This window comes from Nomascus leucogenys, chromosome 3 (genome assembly GCF_006542625.1).
Source record: "Nomascus leucogenys isolate Asia chromosome 3, Asia_NLE_v1, whole genome shotgun sequence".
Taxonomy (NCBI): Eukaryota; Metazoa; Chordata; class Mammalia; order Primates; family Hylobatidae; genus Nomascus; species Nomascus leucogenys.
Window position 1 is genome coordinate 96,746,638 of NC_044383.1, and position 19,609 is coordinate 96,766,246.

Sequence of the window (19,609 nt, forward strand, 5' to 3'; positions counted from 1 at the left end):
CGGGAGAGAGAAGCCCATCACACTGGGGCAGCTCTCAGTTAAAGATGAACACCAGTTACTGAACTCTCTACCCCAAGTTTAGAAATCAACCATCACAACCATCCCTGGCCACGTCTTAACCTGGCACTCATGCCTCCCTGCCAGAGTGGTCCATCACAGGAGCCCTGGGCTAGGGGAGACCTAGGTATCTGTAATCTGAAAACTCCTATGGCCAATTCTGACCCACTCTTCATGAGCGACCTTCATGAAAATCATGAATCTGCTGAAATCAACTGCAAATTAATGTGCATGTGTGCAAATGTTCAGTATTCTGGAACACTTGTCCACAGCTTCCATCAAATTGTAACTCAAAAGCATGGAGAACCACTGTTCTGAACTCAGTTCAAGTCTTCACTATCCTGGTTATCTCCACAGTACGGGGGAAATCTGAGATGAGGCTGAACACAGCATTCCCTCGTACACAGCCTTCCTGCTGTACGTTCTCTCTCTATTTTTTTTTCCAGACTCCAATCTGTTCCTCTTTCTTCACTTCTATTTTTACATTGAAAAGTTTGGGTTTCAAAATAACTATAACCTAAGAATTCCTCAGATAAAAGACACTGAAAAGTAAATTTCCAATTTCCCTTACCCTACTTCTCACACTCCTACATGGTTTTATTATTAAAACTTTTTTTTTTTTTTCAAAAAAATGAAGGGCACTTTATGTCTGTTTTTCCTATTAAGTTAATGGCTTGAACAAATATACACGTATTTATTTTAATTGTCAGCATCATGGCTTACCTATGTTTTTAAAATAACAAATTATACATATAGATAGCACTCTTTTCTCCTGTGTCTTGTCTCAACACATGACCATAACAAGAAAGGATGCAATGTTGTATGTGTTCAACAGGCTCCAATCTGCGCTGGTAGTTTGATTTTATAAATAAGAACATTCCCTGTCCAGGAATAAGGCCCAGGCATTTGGATTTTCCAAAACAACTCTCTGTAACCAGGGTATCCAAATAAATTCAAGCATTTCAATTTCAAAGCTGATGTAGCTATCTGCTCCTGATTGAGGTTCCTCTAAGTGCACATTAGTTAAATAAGCCATTTTCTGCTATTTCTGAGCAAAATGAATATTCACTATTCAAAAGGACATGCCCTATCATAATTATATAACCAGTTCAAATTTGTTTTTAAGAAATGTAAGACATACTTGAAATTCTAACCTGACAAAATTGCTGAAATTAAGCTTTAAGATATATTCGTTCATTTGGAAAATGTCTAAGAAGCCTTAATATCAAACCTAAAATGTATAGTAATCAACATATTTTTCTGAGATCCAGATTTCAGCATAGAGGCAGTCTCAGTATAGAGCAGAAAGAACATGAAATCTGACCTCATGTGACCTGGATCATAATCGCAATTTATCTCAATCCAGTAATTTAACCAGATTCCTTCTTGGTAGAATGGAAATAACGTCCATCTCACTCATAAGGCTATGATGAGAATCACTTGGGATAACAACAGAGCAAGCCTTTGTAAGCTGGGAAGAGCTGTCTAGAAGCAAGGTACTGTAACTGCTGTTCCCTTTTTAACGCAAAAGCCCTCCAAAATGCATAGGATGCTTCTTGCACATAAGTCACTAGAATGAGGTGACAACAGTCATCTGGGTGAGAATGAAGGTGAGAAAGAAGGGCCAAGGTAGCTGAAATCCTTAGCAGAACAAGCGCTCCCTTGTATAAGAGGTGCAGTGGGCTGACAGCTTCCTGGCCACATCTGTTGACAACCCCCTAGTGGTCAGTGTCAGTGCTTTGTGCAAAAAGCTAATGCACTAGGAGGTCAGCAAGCTCACAGTGATGGCAGCTTGAAGCTCTCTCTGCTCTGGCAAACAGCAAGCTCCTACGTTTCTAATGCAGGGCTGTGTGTATCTGATTCTGCAATGCGTCTGCCATGCCTGGGGAGCTGTTGGGAGAGGGAGCACCATGAAGTTCACCAGCAGCCAGAAGAAGATTCCTGAGAGGCCAAGCCAGGTGCTACCTAGAGAGGCCAGCATGTGGGCTCCACATTTCTGCTGAACATGCCTGTGCCCACAAGTGAATACCATCAGGCTGAGGTCCCAGGGTATGCTCACAGTTCATTTCTCTTTATCTGAACAGAGAAAATCATGTACTTTCACACCTGTCATGCATTCCATGAGCTTCTGAGCATTTTTGAAAAATGGAGATATGATTCACATGCCACAAAATTTACTATTTTAAATTTACCATTTCACTGTGGCTTTTAGTATATATGCAGCTTGTGCAACTGACACCATTATCTAATTCCAGAATACTTTCATCACCCCAAAAAGAAACTCCGTTCCTAGTAGCAGTTGCTTCCCATTTCCCTCTACCCCCAGCCTCTGGCAACCACTAATCTACTTTCTGTCTCTCTAGATTTGCCTATTCTGGACATTTCATTAAAAAATGAGTAATGCAATATGTGGCCTTTTGTGATTGCTTTTACTTTGCACTAGGTTTCAAGGTTCATCCATGTTGTAGCATGTATCAGTGCTTCATTCTTTTTATAGCTGAGTAAGTTTCCCCTGTATGGGGAAACTTGTGTACCCATTCGTCAGCTGATAGACATTTGGATGGTTTCCAACTTTTGGCTACTATGGATAATGACCCTATGAATAATCATGGACAAGTTTTGTGTAAACATGTTTTCAGTTATCTTAGGTATATACCTGGAATGAAATTGCTGGGTCATTTCTGGGCACTTTTGAACCCTAAAGTTTATGTCATCACCCTCCGTGTACTCATTTCCATGGCAGATGGAAATAAATATAGTTCACCAGGAACCCCAAAAGCCAAAGGAGAAAATGAAGACAGGTAGAAAGGGAAAAAGGGGTTCTGCATGAAGCAATATATTGCTGCTCTCAAAGTACCACTAATAATATACTTCCCTTGTACCACAACACAGCAGTAGCCATGGCTAGGATGAGGGGACCAGCACTGGGCCTAAGTTGGCACAATCCTCTTAATAATAAGAACAATGAACATATAATGAGTGCTTCTTATGCACAAGGTACTGTGCTGAGCACACTTTATGGATTGTCTAATAGTAGAGAGGAAAGGAGAAACAGGATTATTGAAAACAAACACTCACTGCAGCCAATTCTGCCTTCTGCCAGAGTGGCATAATTCATGTCTAGGACAGGCCTGGAAGGAAAGGGGAAAACAGAGGAAGCTAAATTGCCTGAGGAAGAAAATGACATTTATTTTCTAGAGTCAGGTAGGGAGTAGGGGTGTTGAAGGCTTGAAAATGGAAAAGGGATTGATGTGTAGATAAGAGAAGGCAGGAACAATGGAGCAGGGGCCTAAGAAGAAAATACAGGCTGTAAGAAATCCCAATGGCCAAGAAAATTTTAATCGGTTTTAGTTGATTTCTGTTCTGAACCACGTTGATATCTTCCTTCTTTTCCCTGAGACCTTCAGTAAGGCCTGTGTTGGTGTCACTCTGGAAGATTAGAGAAGCGGGCAGTGCAGAGCAAAGAGGAGACAGCAGTGGCCAGAGGTGAAACACTGAGCTAGCAGCAGAAATTCAAAGAAAGATGACCAGGAAAGGTAAGCCCCATTATTATCAGAATACTGGAGGGAAGAAAAGGTACTGAACTTATAGGACATGGTTCAAGCCATTTTAAGTATTAGGGGAAAGGGTGACCCCAGAAGCTGGAAGAGATGAGATCACCTGACTTTCATACTGTAATCTGCCCAACAATGCAACGGTTATGTTATAAAGGTGGGTAATAGGGAGTAGGTGGCAAATCCAAGATTTACCACTTTAATGTTCACTGCATGACAATGGACTCATGACCTTCGAGACTTTGCGGTGCCATTCCCATAAATGGTCAGAAAGTCCTAAAACATTCTCAGTGCCCTGTGGAAGTCAAAGACTGTTCTCATGCTGCAGATGAAAAAAACTCTAGCACGAGAGTCTCCTGGACATGACTGGGTCCACCGAAGTTTTTTCTCACCCACCCTCCTGCAACAGTCACAGCTAAGGGGCCCTGAGGCCACTTCTGTAGCAGGGGTTGACAAAAATTTTCTGAAGAAAGCCACACAGTAAATACTGTAAACTTTGTGAGCCAAGAAGCAAAATCAAGGATATTATTAATAAATAGGTACTTATATAAAAAGATAAATTTCTACAATTTTTATTGATGAAATTTAAAAAATAGTAATTGTGCACAATTTTTAGTAATACAGATCTGTTAATGAGAGGAATGAAATTTATTGATAGCATTTTTTTCGATTGGGGTATATACCTGGAATGTATATACCCCAAGTTAGTGTTTCCCAAGCAATGGGGAAAGGACTCTCTATTCAATAAATGTTGTGGCATAACTGGCTAGCCATATACAGAAGACTGAAACTAGGCCCCTTCCTCCCTTCCTTGTACCATACACAAAAATCAACCAAAGATGGATTAAAGCCTTAAATGTAAATCCTATAACTATAAAAACTCTGGAAGACAGCCTAAGCAATACTATCCTGGACACAGGAACGAGCAAACACTTCATGACAAAGACGCCAAAAGCAAACGCAACAAAAGCAAAAATTGACAAATGGGATCTAGTAAACTTAAGAGCTTCTGCATAGCAAAAGAAACTATCAACAGAGTTGGCAAACAACCTGTAGAGGATGGGAGAAAATGCCTGCAAACTGTGCATCTGACATAGGTCTAATATCCAGCATCTATAAGGAATTTACATTTATAAGAAAAAAACAGCCCCATTAAAAAGTGGGCAAAGGTCATGAACAGACACTTCTCTAAAGAAGATTTACATGCAGCCAGCAAGCATATAAAAAAAAAAAGCTCAGTATTATGGATCAGTGGAGAAATGTAAATCAAAACCACAATGAGATATCATCTCACACCAGTAAGAAGGCTATTATTAAAAAGTCAAAAAGTAACAGATGCTGGCAAGGTTATGGAGAAAAGGGAACATTTATACACGGTTGGTGGGAGTGTAAATTAGTTCAACCATTGTGAAAAGCAGTGTGGCGATTCCTCAAAGAGCTAAAAGCAGAACTACCATTCAACCCAGCAAAACCATTATTGAGTATGTACCCAGAGGAACATAAATCATTCTACCATAAAGACACATGCACGTGAGTGTTCATGGCAGCCCTATTCACAATAGCAAAGACATGGAATCAACCTAAATGCCCATCAGTGATAGACTGGATAAAGTAAATGTGGTACATATACACCATGGACTATTGGGCAGCCATAAAAAAGAATGAGATCATGTCTTTTGCAGGAACATGGATGGAGCTGGAGGCCATTACCCTTAGCAAACTAATACAGGAACAGAAAACCAAATACCGTATATTCTCACTTGTAAATGGGAGCTGATGATGAAAACTCATAGACACAAAGAAGAGAACAATAGACACCGACTGGGACCTACTTGAGGGTGGAGGGTGGGAGGAGGCAGAGGAGCAGAAAAAATAACTATTCGGTACCAGGCTTAGTACCTGGGTGTCGAAATAGTCTGTACAACAAGCCCCCATGACACAAGTTTACCTATATAACAAACCTGCACATGTACCCCTGAACCTGAAACAAAAGTTATAAACAAAACAAAAAACAAAGTTCGTTTTTCCTAACATCAAACTGATTACAAATGTTCATCTGTAGAAACCATTCTTAGCTTATGGGCCATACATAAGCTACATGTGGTTCTCAACTTCTGTTCTGCAGCCACTGTTACCTGAAGCAAAGTGAATGCTGGGTTATCTGTGTAAAAAGTCTGTAATGCAATGCCCTGGTTCAGAAATTAGACACCTCAAATGGACTTTGAAGTAGTGCTTGAAAGATCCAGCTGTTCCTCAAACCCATCGTTCTAGTACCCCAGTGATAGAAACAACCATTCTTTCAGCCAGTATTTCCTGAGAACCTACTATGTGCCAGAACTATCATAGTCACTGGGGATATCATGGTGAGTAAGACAGATGAGCTCCCTGCCTTCATGGGGGATGAGACTGCAAACAAAAGTTAAAGCAAGAAAAAATTGTCAGAGAGCGGTAATGCTATGAAGAAAATAAGAGACTATATTGGAGGAGTAGGGATAGGGAACTACTTTGGGTGATGCAGTGTAATAAGCAGTTCCTTCGTCCCTATATTATTCTCTTTTTTTTTTTTTTTTTTTTTTTTTGAGATGGAGTCTCACTCTGTCACCCAGCAGGCTGGAATGCAATGGCATGATTTTGGCTCACTGCAACCTCCGCCTCCTGGGTTCAAGTGATTCTCCTGCCTCAGCCTCCCAAGTAGCTGGGATTACAGGCATGTGCCATCATGCCCAGCTAATTTTTGTATATTTAGTAAAGACAGAGTTTCACTATGTTGGTCAGGCTGGTCTCGAACTCCTGACCTCAAGTGATCCACCCACCTCAGCCTCCCAAAGTGCTGGGATTACAGGCGTGAGTCAGCACACATGGCCATCAATCCTCTTTTTCAATCAGACATTTGTATTTTTTCCAGTATGATGGAGGTGAAATAGAAATCTCACTGTGCTTTGATTTTCTTCGCCTTATTAATCATCGTTATATGTAAATATATATATTTTTTGACCTTTCAGGTTTCCTCTTCTACTAATCCCTGACTGATTTCTTGTTTATTTTTCTGTTCAGTTTTTTCACTTTGATGGCATTCTTTTAAAATTTTGGATATTGATCCTTTATTGGTGCTATACAATGCAGATATCCTTGCCCAGACTATTACTTGTCTTTTAACTTTGTAGTGCCTCTTGTTTACAAGATTTTAATTTTTATCTGGTAAAGAATCTACTGTATATGAGAATTGGTTGTTAGCTCCCTTCTCAGCAGGCAAATATAGAAAAAAGCATGGATTTTCAGTTTAAACCTTCACTTTATCCCTTATAGCTGTGTCTTGCCCAAATTTATTAAAGTGTTGAGCCCTGACTTCCCTGTCTGCAAAATGAGAACAATTCCTACCTCATGGTTTTGTTTTGAGAATTAAATGAAAAAATATACACAACTCTCCTAGTACAGTAGGCCCCTCCTACCCCACTCTTAAATTATAATCTGCTTGAAGGAATTATATTCTGCATAAAACCATGTGCAACACTGATACTTAGACTTTATTGTGTTGACTGAGTTTATCTTTAAAATGCATATAAAGTACCAAGTATAATAATATGCACTTAATTGACTAAAATGTGGAAGACAAGACCGGAAAAACAATTTAGCAATTAGCTTTTTAACCCACAATTGCTCCAACTGGCCTCCCTTGAACTAAAGAGGTAACAGAGTGGTAGTAAGTGGCCCACTTAATAGGAAATTTGTAAACATTCTTTTGAGGGAAAATGGTATTTCAAAAGCCTGGAATCCCATTTATACTGTCAATCCTACTATGGACAAAAATCATTGAACAGCATGTTGTAAAAGATATTTGTAATTAGTTTTGAAAGGAAAAAAAATCACAAACTAATGTGAACAATAAGCCTTAACAATTTCATAATAAATGAGTTACATGGGGAATACATTTATAATACAAACACTAACAAAAATGTACTAGTTATGGCTAGCTTTTATTTCAGATTAAAAAGAAAAATTCCAACTCCTCTGATCCCTGAGCATATTATATATGCATTACATTTCAAGAATAATAAAATAAATATTTAAAATTGCAATGAATATTGGGCTTTACCCACCACAAGCACACACATCTATACATTTTTGGTACTCACAGGCCAGTGCCCCAGCTGGAAGCACAAGGCTGAACACAGACCATATTCATTGACTGAACTCTTTCCATGTGAACACCTGCAAGGTGCTTTCACCTACCTGCTCTCGTTTCATCTTCACGACAACCCTGTGAGTTAAGTATTAGTAACTTTTTTTCAAAAGAAGAAACTCAAGTTCAGAGAGGATATGCTACTTGTCCATATCCACTAAGCAAGGGGGCAGAATTTAAACTGCTGACTGCAAGTATGAAAATATGAGCCCATCTTATAGATGAAGCTGCACCATACTGAAGTATTTTCATGAAATTTGTAAAACCATGTAGACAGGACTCCTAGGTCCCATGTATTACTTTCACTGACTTCTCCCATACGCTACTCCCGAAACTGCTGAATGAAGAGGCCTACTTCTATGGCCTAATTACTCTGAGCTCAATGAGCATGTATTTTGCTAATCAGGATTTTTAAGTGATTGTGCTCTAGTCAAAGTACATGAAAAATAAACTAAAATGACTTGCTGTCGCACTGTGCACCACAGCAAATGCTATAAAACATGAATATTTCCTCTGATTTGGGGCCGGATTCTGAAAACATGTTTGGAAGTCATTCAACCAGCTCCAACTAAAAATAAGTAAGTGATGGCCATGAAGATGGATTGACTTGGAGTTTGATTCATCTCATCATAGGCCTTTGGCTCATTTACACTCATGGCTTTATTTATTCAAATAATTTGCTTTATTCCACCCCCCTAGAGAAAAAGACCAGCAGACCATCATCCCACCCCTGCTCTGTGCAAAGAACCTAACATAAACAATGTCAACAAGAATCATTGCATTTAACAAACTCCAGGATGCACCACGGCACTGTTTGTAAGATGTAAATGGAGTCTTGTTTTATTTCACTGTTCTGCTAAATTCAGGTCTCTGCTTCATTTTAGATCTTGGTCCCCCGAAAAGAGGCTCCCGTGCTGTATTCAATACTGTCAAATGTGCAGATTCAGTGAGGCATCCAAAACAGCGAATGTGAAACATGACCTAGACGATGTCCATTTAGACACGGATGATTGAAGGGTAACTATACTGTGGTGACCGTTGGCATTGCTTGCCACCCATCTCCAACTCTCTGACTATGGCACACAGCAGGATGGTCCCTCTAGAATTGGGTGGGACTGAGCAACTGGCTCTGACCATTGGATTGTGAGCAGAGGTAATGTGTGTTAACTTCCAGGCTAGAGCTTTTAATAATGCCATGCAAAGATCCTCCAGAACATTCACCCTTCTGCCAAGGTGACCAGCAGTGTTCCAGATGGCAGCTGCACTGCTAGCCTGGGGTCTAGAGAGATGCAGTGACTGCATAGAGCAGCGCCCCACACCCGCAACAGATATCTGGCACAAGCAAGAAATAAACCTCTGCTAGCATGAGTTTGGAGCGTTGTTTGTGACCACAGCATAAACGGGCCCCTCCCACCCAATGCCTCAGGCACATGGTACCATGAAAAAGGGCTTGGTGTTGATTAAATTGAGTTGATTTAGTAATAAGTTAGCAGATTGGTATAATTTAGTATTTGAAGTAAAATAGTTCACTTGGCCCCAATCACCATGTTCCAAAATCTGTATTAAATAGACCTAAGCAAAATTGAAAAGGAAAAGTTACAGTTGTAACCTTCCAAACTGCCAGCTCTAATTTATTGGTCTGCCAAGGTTCTTAGTTGTAAACAATAGAAACTACTCTGGCTAGTTAGGCAGAAAAGGATTGATTAAAGATTTATTAGCTTACAGAATCTCAAGGGCAGGAACACCACCTCCAGACATGCCAGTGTAGATGACATAGCTTCACTGCTGGGCATGGACACCACCCTGAGCTCTGGATGCCTCTGACAGAACCTCGGCCACTGAGCTACTCTGTGGCCCTCTTCCCCCCTGCTTTGCATCTGTAGGGTACAATCCAAACTCTCATGCAGCTGTGTCTAAATGGTGAAGCCTAGGTCACATGAATGCACTTTGGGTGCAAAGACAAGTGGCAATTATTTTTTGTTTTGTTTCTTAGAAAGACAGAGAATTCCTCACACACAGGAAAGATATTCAAAGGTGTGACCAAAAAGAATAGTAAATACTCACTATATCTGTGGTAGTGCTGAGAGGTGACAGCATGCTGGCAGTCCTCACAGCCCTCACTCGCTCTCGGCACCTCCTCTGCCTGGGCTCACACTTTGGCGGCACTTGAGGAGCCCTTCAGCCCTTTCTGGGCTGGCCAAGGCGGGAGCCGGCTCCCTCAGCTTGCAGGGAGGCGTGGAGGGAGAGGCGCGAGCGGGAACCGGGGCTGCGCGCGGTGCTTGCGGGCCAGCTGGAGTTCTGGGTGTGCGTGGGCTTGGCGGGCCCCTCACTCAGAGCAGCAGGCAGGCCCTGCCGGCCCCGCGTAATGAGGGGCTTAGCACCCAGGCCAGCGGCTGCGGAGGGTGTACTGGGTCCCCCAGCAGTGCCAGCCCACCGGCGCGGCGCTCGATTTCTCACCGGGCCTTAGCTGCCTTCCCACGGGGCAGGGCTTGGGACCTGCAGCCCGCTATGCCTGAGCCTCCCACCCCCTCCATGGGCTCCTGTGCAGCGGGAGCCTCCCCGACAAGCGCCACCCCCTGCTCCACGGCGCCCAGTCCCATTGACCACCCAAGGGCTGAGGAGTGCGAGCGCACGGCGCCGGACTGGCAGGCAGCTCCACCCCTCCACCCGCAGCCCCGGTGCGGGATCCACTGGGTGAAGCCAGCTGGGCTCCTGAGTCTGGTGGAGATGTGGAGAACCTTTATGTCTAGCTCAGGGATTGTAAATACACCAATCAGCACCCTGTGTCTAGCTCAGGGTCTGTGAATGCACCAATTGACACTGTATCTAGCTGCTGTGGTGGGGCCTTGGAGAACCTTTATGTCTAGCTCAAGGATTGTAAATACACCAGTCGGCACTCTGTGTCTAGCTCAAGGTTTGTGAACACACCAATCAGCACCCTGTGTCTAGCTTGAGGTTTGTGGATGCACCAAGCGACACTCTGTATCTAGCTGCTCTGGTGGGGCCTTGGAGAACCTTTGTGTCGATACTCTGTATCTAACTGATCTGATGGGGACTTGGAGAACTTTTATGTCTAGCTCAGGGATGGTAAACACACCAATCAGTGCCCTGTCAAAACAGACCACTCGGCTCTACCAATCAGCAGGACGTGGGTGGGGCCAGATAAGAGAATAAAAGCAGGCTGCCCTAGCCAGCAAGGGCAACCCACTCGGGTCCCCTTCCACACTGTGGAAGCTTTGTTCTTTTGCTCTTTGCAATAAATCTTGCTACTGCTCACTCTTTGGGTCCACACTGCTTTTATGAGCTGTAACACTCACCGCGAAGGTCTGCAGCTTCACTCCTGAAGCCAGCGAGACCACGAGCCCACCGGGAGGAAAGAACAACTCCAGATGTGCCGCCTCAAGAGCTGTAACACTCACTGCGAAGGTCTGCAGCTTCACTCCTGAGCCAGCGAGACCACGAACCCACCAGAAGGAAGAAACTCCCAACACATCCGAACATCAGAAGGAATAAACTCCGGACACGCCGCCTTTAGAACTGTAACACTCACCTCGAGGGTCCGCAGCTTCATTCTTGAAGTCAGTGAGACCAAGTACCCACCAATTCCGGACACAGTGCCTAATATGGATAACTAAGGTCTTCAGTGCTCATTTTAGTCATAATCAACTTCCAGAGCCTTCCTGGTCCCTGCAGCTCTTCTTTTTCTCTCCAGGAGGGTTTCAATCAATCCCTGTTTGTACTAGTTTCAGTTGGGTCTGCCACTTGCAACCCAGAGAGTCCTAACTGATACAGAAATAATCATGCATTAAAGAATCCCAGGCTAGCCAGTTGCAAGGGGGGCTGTGAATATTCAGATGCCCTGAAGAAATTTTCAGATTTTTTTTCCTGCGAGGTAACTATGCATGACAGAAAAAAAAAATCAAAGAATATGAGACTTAGTCTAAGTTTGGTTTGAGAACCCTAATTGGGATGATGGGCTAAATACTGATACTTACGTTCCCTACTAAAAGTCCTCGAAATGGGGGCTGGGTGCGGTGGCTCACATCTGTAATCCCAAAACTTTGGGAGGCCAAGGTGGGAGGATGACTTGAGCCCAGGAGTTCAAGGCCAGCCTAGGCAACATAGTGAGACCCTGTCTCAATAAAATAAAATAAAATAAAAATTTAAGCCAGGCGCAGTGGCTCACGCCTGTAATCCCAGCACTTTGAGACGCTGAGGCAGGCAGATCACGAGGTCAGGAGTTTGAGACCAGCCTGGCCAACAGAGTGAAACCCCATCTCTACTAAAAATACAAAAAATTAGCTGGGCATGGTGGCAGGCGCCTGTAATCCCAGCTGCTTGGGAGGCTGAGGCGGGAGAATCACTTGAACCCAGGAGGCAGAGGTTGCAGTGAGCTGAGATTGCACCACTGCACTCCAGCCTGGGTGACAGTGCTGTAGTACCAGTTACTTGGGAGGCCTGAGTTGGGAGGTTGAGGCTGCAGTGAGCCATGATCGCACCACTCACTCCAGCCTGGGCAACAGAGTAAGACCCTGTCTCTAAAAAAATAAACAAATAAGTAAAAAATTAATAAATGTCTTCACAAATAACTTTTTACTTTAAAAAATATTACATATACATAGATCTTGTAGGCATATATTCGCTACATTAAAAATGTCAGCAGTATATCCAAGGTGCCAACTTATTGCCAATGCTACTTGGAGATAAGGCTACCTCTAAGACTACATGTAGATAGAGAAATAGTTAATGTTTAAAGAAAGATAGAGCTAGCTAGATAGGTATAGACATATGTATATTCACACACACACATTGATGTTAGGGTCTAGGATTAGTAAAACCAAAACTATCCTATACTCTGTTTCTAGGTGCTCAAGTCCAAGGGTTGGTTGAAATAACAGAATAAAATATGAGAAAAACAAAAACCTAAGGGCAAAACTGCATAAAAATTATACTGAATACTTAAGGCATGCCAAGGACTTGACTTCTTAGGGTAACTTAAAGTTTCTCTTTTCTCTAAGAATGGCTTCCAGGATAGGACAGGCGCCCTTGGCCTTTGTTTAGGTCAAGTGGCCTGACCCGGCTGATCCAGGGTGAATATCAAAGAGACCAAGTCCTGGAGTCCAGTGAGGTGACCTGTATTATAATAACACTTGAGGGAGAAGATCAAAGAATTCAGAAAGCTGGGATTTCCATTGCAGCCCTATTCCTTCTCTCTTCCACATGGCAGTCATTAACTGTTCCTCCAATTCAGTGAGAAATCCCATGTTTTCCCAATAAATTTAATTCTAAAAAAAATTTGTTAATTATTATAGGCACATATAGTTGTTTATTCTTTAATTCTTTTTTTCGTCCTTTTTTGTTTAAGTTAGGCTACAGCCCAGTTCCTGTTTATAACCAAAAGAATGTTAGATTAACTAAGTCTATTCCCCTATGATCTTACCCTCCCCAATATCCAGCTCCAGCCTTAGGTAACTCATCTTCCTTAACGGGAGCAATTTAAAAGGACCTTTGGCTTTTCTGAACCTAGTAATCATGTGGCATGCTGTCACTGAGCTTAGCAACCTTAGCCTTGATTGTCACTTTTTAGGAAAATAATTGCTAATTTTAACAACCTCTGGCTTATAGTTGTAACTTCAAATGCCTTCAGAGATCAGACAGGTGAGGTAAATGGAGAGAATGGTGAGCTGGACCTCACTAGACTCACTATATGCCCCATATAAAGATACTTATATTCAAATACTTAAAACACTGTGTGGTTCAAATAAAATTTGTGGGCCAAATTTACCTCTTGAACTGTCAACTGGCAACCCAGCTTGCTATTGGTTTATATTACATATGGGTCTAGATTATAAGGCTCTTAAAATTCAATTTTCATTCATTTATTTGAACAGGATAAAAATGTTTCCTGCACAGCAAATTTTCCCATCTTTTTTTTTTTTTTTTAATCAGAACAGAAGACATTAATGGAGCTAATGTGAGGTATCTGGAGGACCCAAGTGGTGTTTTTAAAAGAAGCTTATCAATGCCGGTAGATTCCTGCCTCAGTGTGTGTCCCATGGTAAGTGAAACAGGCTCATGTTACTTTCTATGAACCACAGAACAAAGCATGCCAAACTCCTTAGAAACACAAGGACTCCAAAAGTATTACAGCACAGATGGAAAAACTCAAATGCCTACCCTTGACAGTCTTTGGTTTAACTACTTGACCTGATTCTCTTCACAGACTAAAAAGGAAATCCAATTCTATTTGAGAAAACTGACAAGCCATTCTTTTCCTTGGAGAAAACGGACTGGGACAAATTACACACAAAAAGCTAAAATCTCCACCGCCAGTGGTTGAAAAACAATCGAGCCTCCATTAGCAGTTCCTTTGCCCACAGAATGCTCTCTGAGGAACTATGGGGTTTGGAAAAAGTGCAGGCCTCTATTCTTCATCCACGACACATCAAAGTTGTAATAAAAACCTGCTTTTCTTTGTGCAACTAAGCAACTGCTATTTCACACCCACATATTGCTGGAGCTTATTCAATTACCCTCAATGACTTTGTTTAAAATGAAAATGCTTTGCCTCCTAAGGACAGTGTGAGAGGACTGATTAATGTTGCTCCCTGAAGAACAGAAGTGTAGGTACACAGGCAAAAACCTGAGGAGCTAGAAACGACTGCTGGGCCATGTTTCAAGAGCAATTCAAACCTACCTTCAAGTATTTTGTAAAGAATAAGGACTCTTAAGGCAGTTGGATATATCAGGGGGCATCCCATACCATTTTTCCTCCTTCTTCTTGATGACAATCACAGAATTAGAAAACTAAGAGGATGACAAGAAGTGAGAAAGAAAAACCAAATTTTGCCATATGGTTTTTCAGGAGAAGAGGAAACAGTTCTTTTTTTTTTTTCCCCCTGACACATGGTTCCAAAGGATCTGTAACTAACAAACCAAGCCAGCACATTGCTGGGTTCTGGAGCTCTGTGACTCAGAAGTCACTTTTCTATCCAACATATTAAATGTCAAGTAAAATATATCCGATAAGAGAGATGAAATTTTTTTGGGAAGCTTGGCCACTGAGTGTCTCTCCTTTGCAAATGGGCCCTGTATGTTGCATCTGTCTTTTAGGTGGATTGCCAACCTGTAAGAGATAAAACATCCACCCAAGAGCTGCATTAAAAAGCATAAATCATGGAGACCATATCTAGTCCTCTATAAATCCCTTCGAAAAGAACTTTACCTGTAATCATAGTAAAGGTCTGTTTCATTTAAGAAAGAAAAAAAACCCAAACAGAAACACATGCAGATAGAAAACAGAGAGAAGATAAAAGAATCACAGTGGTATTTTTATGCATGCATAGTATGCAAAATTTGGAGATGAAGAGTCCTGACAGAATGCTTAAAGAATCTGTAATACACAAGAATATATAGGTTCCAGGGTGGGCATAATGAAAAAGGGCAGTATTTATCCATCATCTGTCATTGGCTCTATTTCTCAAAGCTTGAAGATTAGAACCCCTGATGTCAAAAGATCTGAAAATATTTAGAGCTAGTTCTTGCATGGCTCCGTGAAGAAGGGGACGAGGAAAGAGAGAATTATATGAGGACTACACTTCACTACTCTTTTTTATAGCAGATCGTTTTCTTTAAGAGGAGCATAAGCTGTGATTAAAGTGGCAGAATTTTGGTGCCTCTAACACCTGGAATGGAAGCAGAGTAACAAGAAATATTTGGCAACCCAATTATTTCATGCAGGTTTTCATCTACCCAGAAAGCTCTCCTCAAAACAGAATGGAACTTTCTCTCCTTTATCAATCTGGGAGGTGCCTGGGGCAAAGTAACCAAGAACCTAAGAATATTGTTGATCAGTATTCTCAACAAACAAAATCTAAATACACTGTGATCCAAGGAGTTTAACAAATAGCTTCCTAATTTTATTTCAATTACTTAATGGTACATTCAGCTTATGTTACACTGCTGTCTTGATGTGAGGCTGAAAAGAAACAAGACTTGTCCCTAGAGAGATATGGGGTTATTGAGCTTTGTTCCCAGAAGTGGGAGGATGGATTAGATAACTGATGTTTCTATAGTTTTAAGGAATATTTCAATTCAACTGTGAAATAATGGGAGAATAAAACAAATTCAAGATTATCATTATCTAGGGATTTGGGGAGGTTAGATGTATATCCCTAAAATAATAGCTATTGAGAAGGAAATCTAAGAAAATTTTTACCTTAGGAGGCTAAAAACTTAATATTTTAGAAATAGCAAAAGGCCCATTTATTTCTTAAAAATTTTTAACCAAAGACATTTACAGTTACTGAATAGGCTGAAATAGTAAGAGTCTTATACTTTCACATACTGGGGTCTCAGGAGTAAACATTTACTAGGGGTCACTATGGGAAATGCAATCCTTCCCATCAAGAACAACTGTGGAGACAAAACATTCCATCCGAAATGGATTATCAGGCCTCAACTTGTACAAAGCAATGCACAAATCAGACTCTTTCTGTTGTCATTCCAAGTGCGGGAGGGGTCAGCATGAAGCAGGGTTGCTATGGGAAGGTTTCTGGGCTATGAACCTTGACCTGAGAAATGTCCAAGGATGAAAAGGGCAGGAGTCATAAGAAAGGGGGATGGGGCCTTGCAGGTAGAGGAGTCAACATAAGCCACCTTTGTAGGTTACAGTGAATGACGTTTGGAGACTGGCTGAGGCTAAAAAGCTGGGGCAGACTGTAGAAAGCAAAGCTACCATTATTGAGAGCTAAACATGCCATGTACAAAGCTAAACATTTCCTTTACTTTTTTCCCTAATTTAATTGTAATAAAACTGAGCCCCAGGCCACAGGCTCGGATTGCTTCTCTTTGTTAGCCACACTCACTTCCTAGATGACCACATACAATCTCTCAGTTTTAGTGCCACTTGTACTTGGATGACTCTCAAAATCACCACCCTCAGCCTGGACATTTCCTCCAAGCTCTGGACTCACACGTCCGGCTGCCTATTTGACATTTTCACATGCATGCCTGAAGGATATCTTAAACTGAATTCCTGCTTTCCTTCTATCCCCCAAACAAAACAAACGAGAGAAATAACTGCTCCTCCTCATCCACCTTCCAAACACATCGAGAAACCAACCACTTCTCACCACCTCCACACCTACCACAGCAAGCCACCCCCATCTCCAGCCTGAATCACTGTAGCAGCCTCCTAGCTCCTAGCAGGGATGGGTGTGAACCTCCCCTCCAGCGCCCCACTGAGTCTATGCATTCCAAACCTGTCCTTTGTAGGACAGGCTCCAGCCACCAGTACTGTTGTTTGAGATACAGACAAAGAGTTAAGAGTAATTATTTGACAGGTGACAGCAGAAACAACAGATGCTGAGTGAATCTAAAAGGAAAACTGCAGGGAGGGGTTGAGGGTGTCAAGGATGGGACATTTGAGGACATCCAGAGGTGAATAAAACAAGCCCCGCTCTTAAGAAATATCACATTGTTGGCCAGGCGCAGTGGCTCACGCCTGTAATTCCAGCACTTTGGGGGATCGAGGCGGGTGGGTCACTTGAGGTCAGGAGTTCGATACCAGCCTGGCCAACATGGTGAAACCCCATCTCGATTAAAAATACAAAAATTAGCCCAGCGTGGTGGTGCACGCCTGTAATCCCAGCTACTCGGTAGGCTGAGCCAGAAGAATTGCTTGAACCCGGGAGGCGGAGGTTGCAGTGAGCCAAGATCAGGCCACTACTCCATCCAGCCTGGGTGACACAGAAAGACTCCGGCTCAAAAAAAAAAAAAAGAAAAAGAAAAGAAAGAAACATCATATTGTAGGTCAAATATGTCCCCTGCCTTGAGCAGCCTTTCTTGACTCCCCAGGCAGAGCCGAAGGCCTCAATCACAGGATTGGAAATCACCGGATGCCTGTGCTAAAAGCCTCCCCCCACAAGAATCTGAACTCGTTTTGTGCCTCCAGCACCAGATGCCTACCTGGTAAGCCCTTGGCAAAACTGTGCTGAATGTTTAACATGGTATCACCGACAGTGAGTTAGGAACTTGGAGAGGAAGTGGCTGCTTTCTTCTGGAAGAGCTAATTAAGACTTTACACAGGAGGTGAGGTCTGCGAGATAGAAATAGGTATTTCAGTTTATCCAGGAAGTTAGCACGATGGCCCGGCAAGGAACAGCAGCGGTGTGGAAAGACAGAGGGCGAGGCCCTAAGGAAGCGAGGAAGGGAAGCCTGGCAGCAGTGCTGGGTTGTGGTGCTGAAAAGTAGGCCACCACTGGGCAGCCGAAGACAGCAGCGAGGAAAAGGAAGAGTTGTTCCCTCCCCTCCAGGACTGGTGGTGGGAAGCGGGGTGGAGGTTGGGGTGGATGTCTAAAAGAAACGAGGAATAGCCGGGCAACGGAAAGTAGTTGCTTTGGAGAACGTGGCTGAGGCTGGAAGCAGGAGTTGATGGGTAAAAGGATGAGAGCTCATACCTGTAGTTCTTTTCATTTCCATGTACGACGCAAATTACCGAGCTCCAAAAAGGAGATGAGCCCAAAACCTTAACAATCAGAGGCTAAAACTGGACTAATCAACGAGGTGTGAGCCAAGAAGTTAATGAGGTAGTTATAAGACAAACCCAGGTTATTACTTGGGTCCTCGAAGATCCAATTAATTTCTCATTAAGTGGGGCTGGGTGCTCGGCTTCTCACCAGGCGCCAGCCTCCCAGCCCCCAGCCAACGCCTGGAATGGGTCTCCAGGGAAATTCGGCCAGCTGGTGGATCTTCAGCGAGATGAAGGCAGTGGCGTGGACAGGCCATTCACGGCGATACCCACCCAGCTCTGTCCAGGCCTTGAGAGGAAGGCTGGGAGCAGCACAGCACATCAATGGCAGCCGCAACGCCTTCCTTTCCCTTTCCCTTTCCCTTCCCCTGCCTATCACGCAAACCCTCCCCTACTAAAGTGTACCCTTCGTGAGAACAGGGCTCCGTCCTTCTTCGCGGGATGCGCGGAGCCTAGAAGGGCGCCCGGCCACGGCGACGCCCAACAAGTACTGGCTGAATAGTGAATGAACTCCGCTTGGACGCACTTCAGTCTATCTGGGCACTGAAGGATGCCACCAGTGGAGCCGCCTAAGAGAGCACAGGGGGAAAAGAAGAAGCGGAAGCCTCCGGAGGTCCCAGCGGGGCGGCCTGCGGGACCCGAGCGCCGGGCTCCGTAGCGCGGTCGGGAGGGGGATTCTGGTCCCAGGCCCAAGACCGACCGCTTTGCAACTGACCTTCCGGCGGAGGCGCCCGCGCGGGGCACAGCAGCCAGGCTCCGGCGTCCCGCTCCCGCCGCCCCCCGGCGGCGCCCGGCGACCGCTGCGCACGTAGGTCACCTGCCTCCTGCTGGCGCCGCGCGACGGGCCCGGCGCGGGCGGCAGGTGCGGCCCAGGTGGCCGCCAGGCCGGGCCCGGCGGGGCGCTGCGGGCGGGGGACCCAGGCCCGGCGCGCCGCAGCTCTGCGCAAAGCCGCAGGCCGAGCAACAGCGCGGCCCCGAGTAGACACCGGCGCAGGGCGCCGCAGCCCCTCCCGGGCGGCCTCTCCCGGGCCATGGCGCTACGCTCGGGGTCCCGCGGGCCGCGCCTGGCCGGCAGCAGGGATGTAACCCCGCAGGCCGGAGCAGCCAACTGTGGGAACTCCCCAGCGGGCCAGGGCGCGGGCTCGGACCCGCCTCCCTCCCTCCGGACCGAGGAAGCCCCGGCGTAACCTTATCCTGCCCTGCCGAGCGCGCCCCGCCGCTGGAAGGGTGGTGGGCCGAGCGCGGTCACAGGGGGCCCTCTTCGCCCCTCCGGAGGGGCCAGGGCCC

General features: G+C 44.1%; 1 protein-coding gene across 1 annotated transcript in view; it reads right to left on the minus strand.

Moving 5' to 3' along the window:
- Positions 1-19,363, minus strand: part of METTL24 (methyltransferase like 24) — a 111,644-nt gene extending 92,281 nt beyond the window's left edge. Inside the window, exon 1 of the mRNA XM_003255563.4 lies at positions 19,038-19,363. Within this exon, the coding sequence (XP_003255611.2) occupies positions 19,038-19,355 (318 nt within the window). The 5' untranslated portion in view covers positions 19,356-19,363. The remainder of the gene's footprint in view (positions 1-19,037) is intronic.
- Positions 19,364-19,609: the final 246 nt, after the last annotated feature.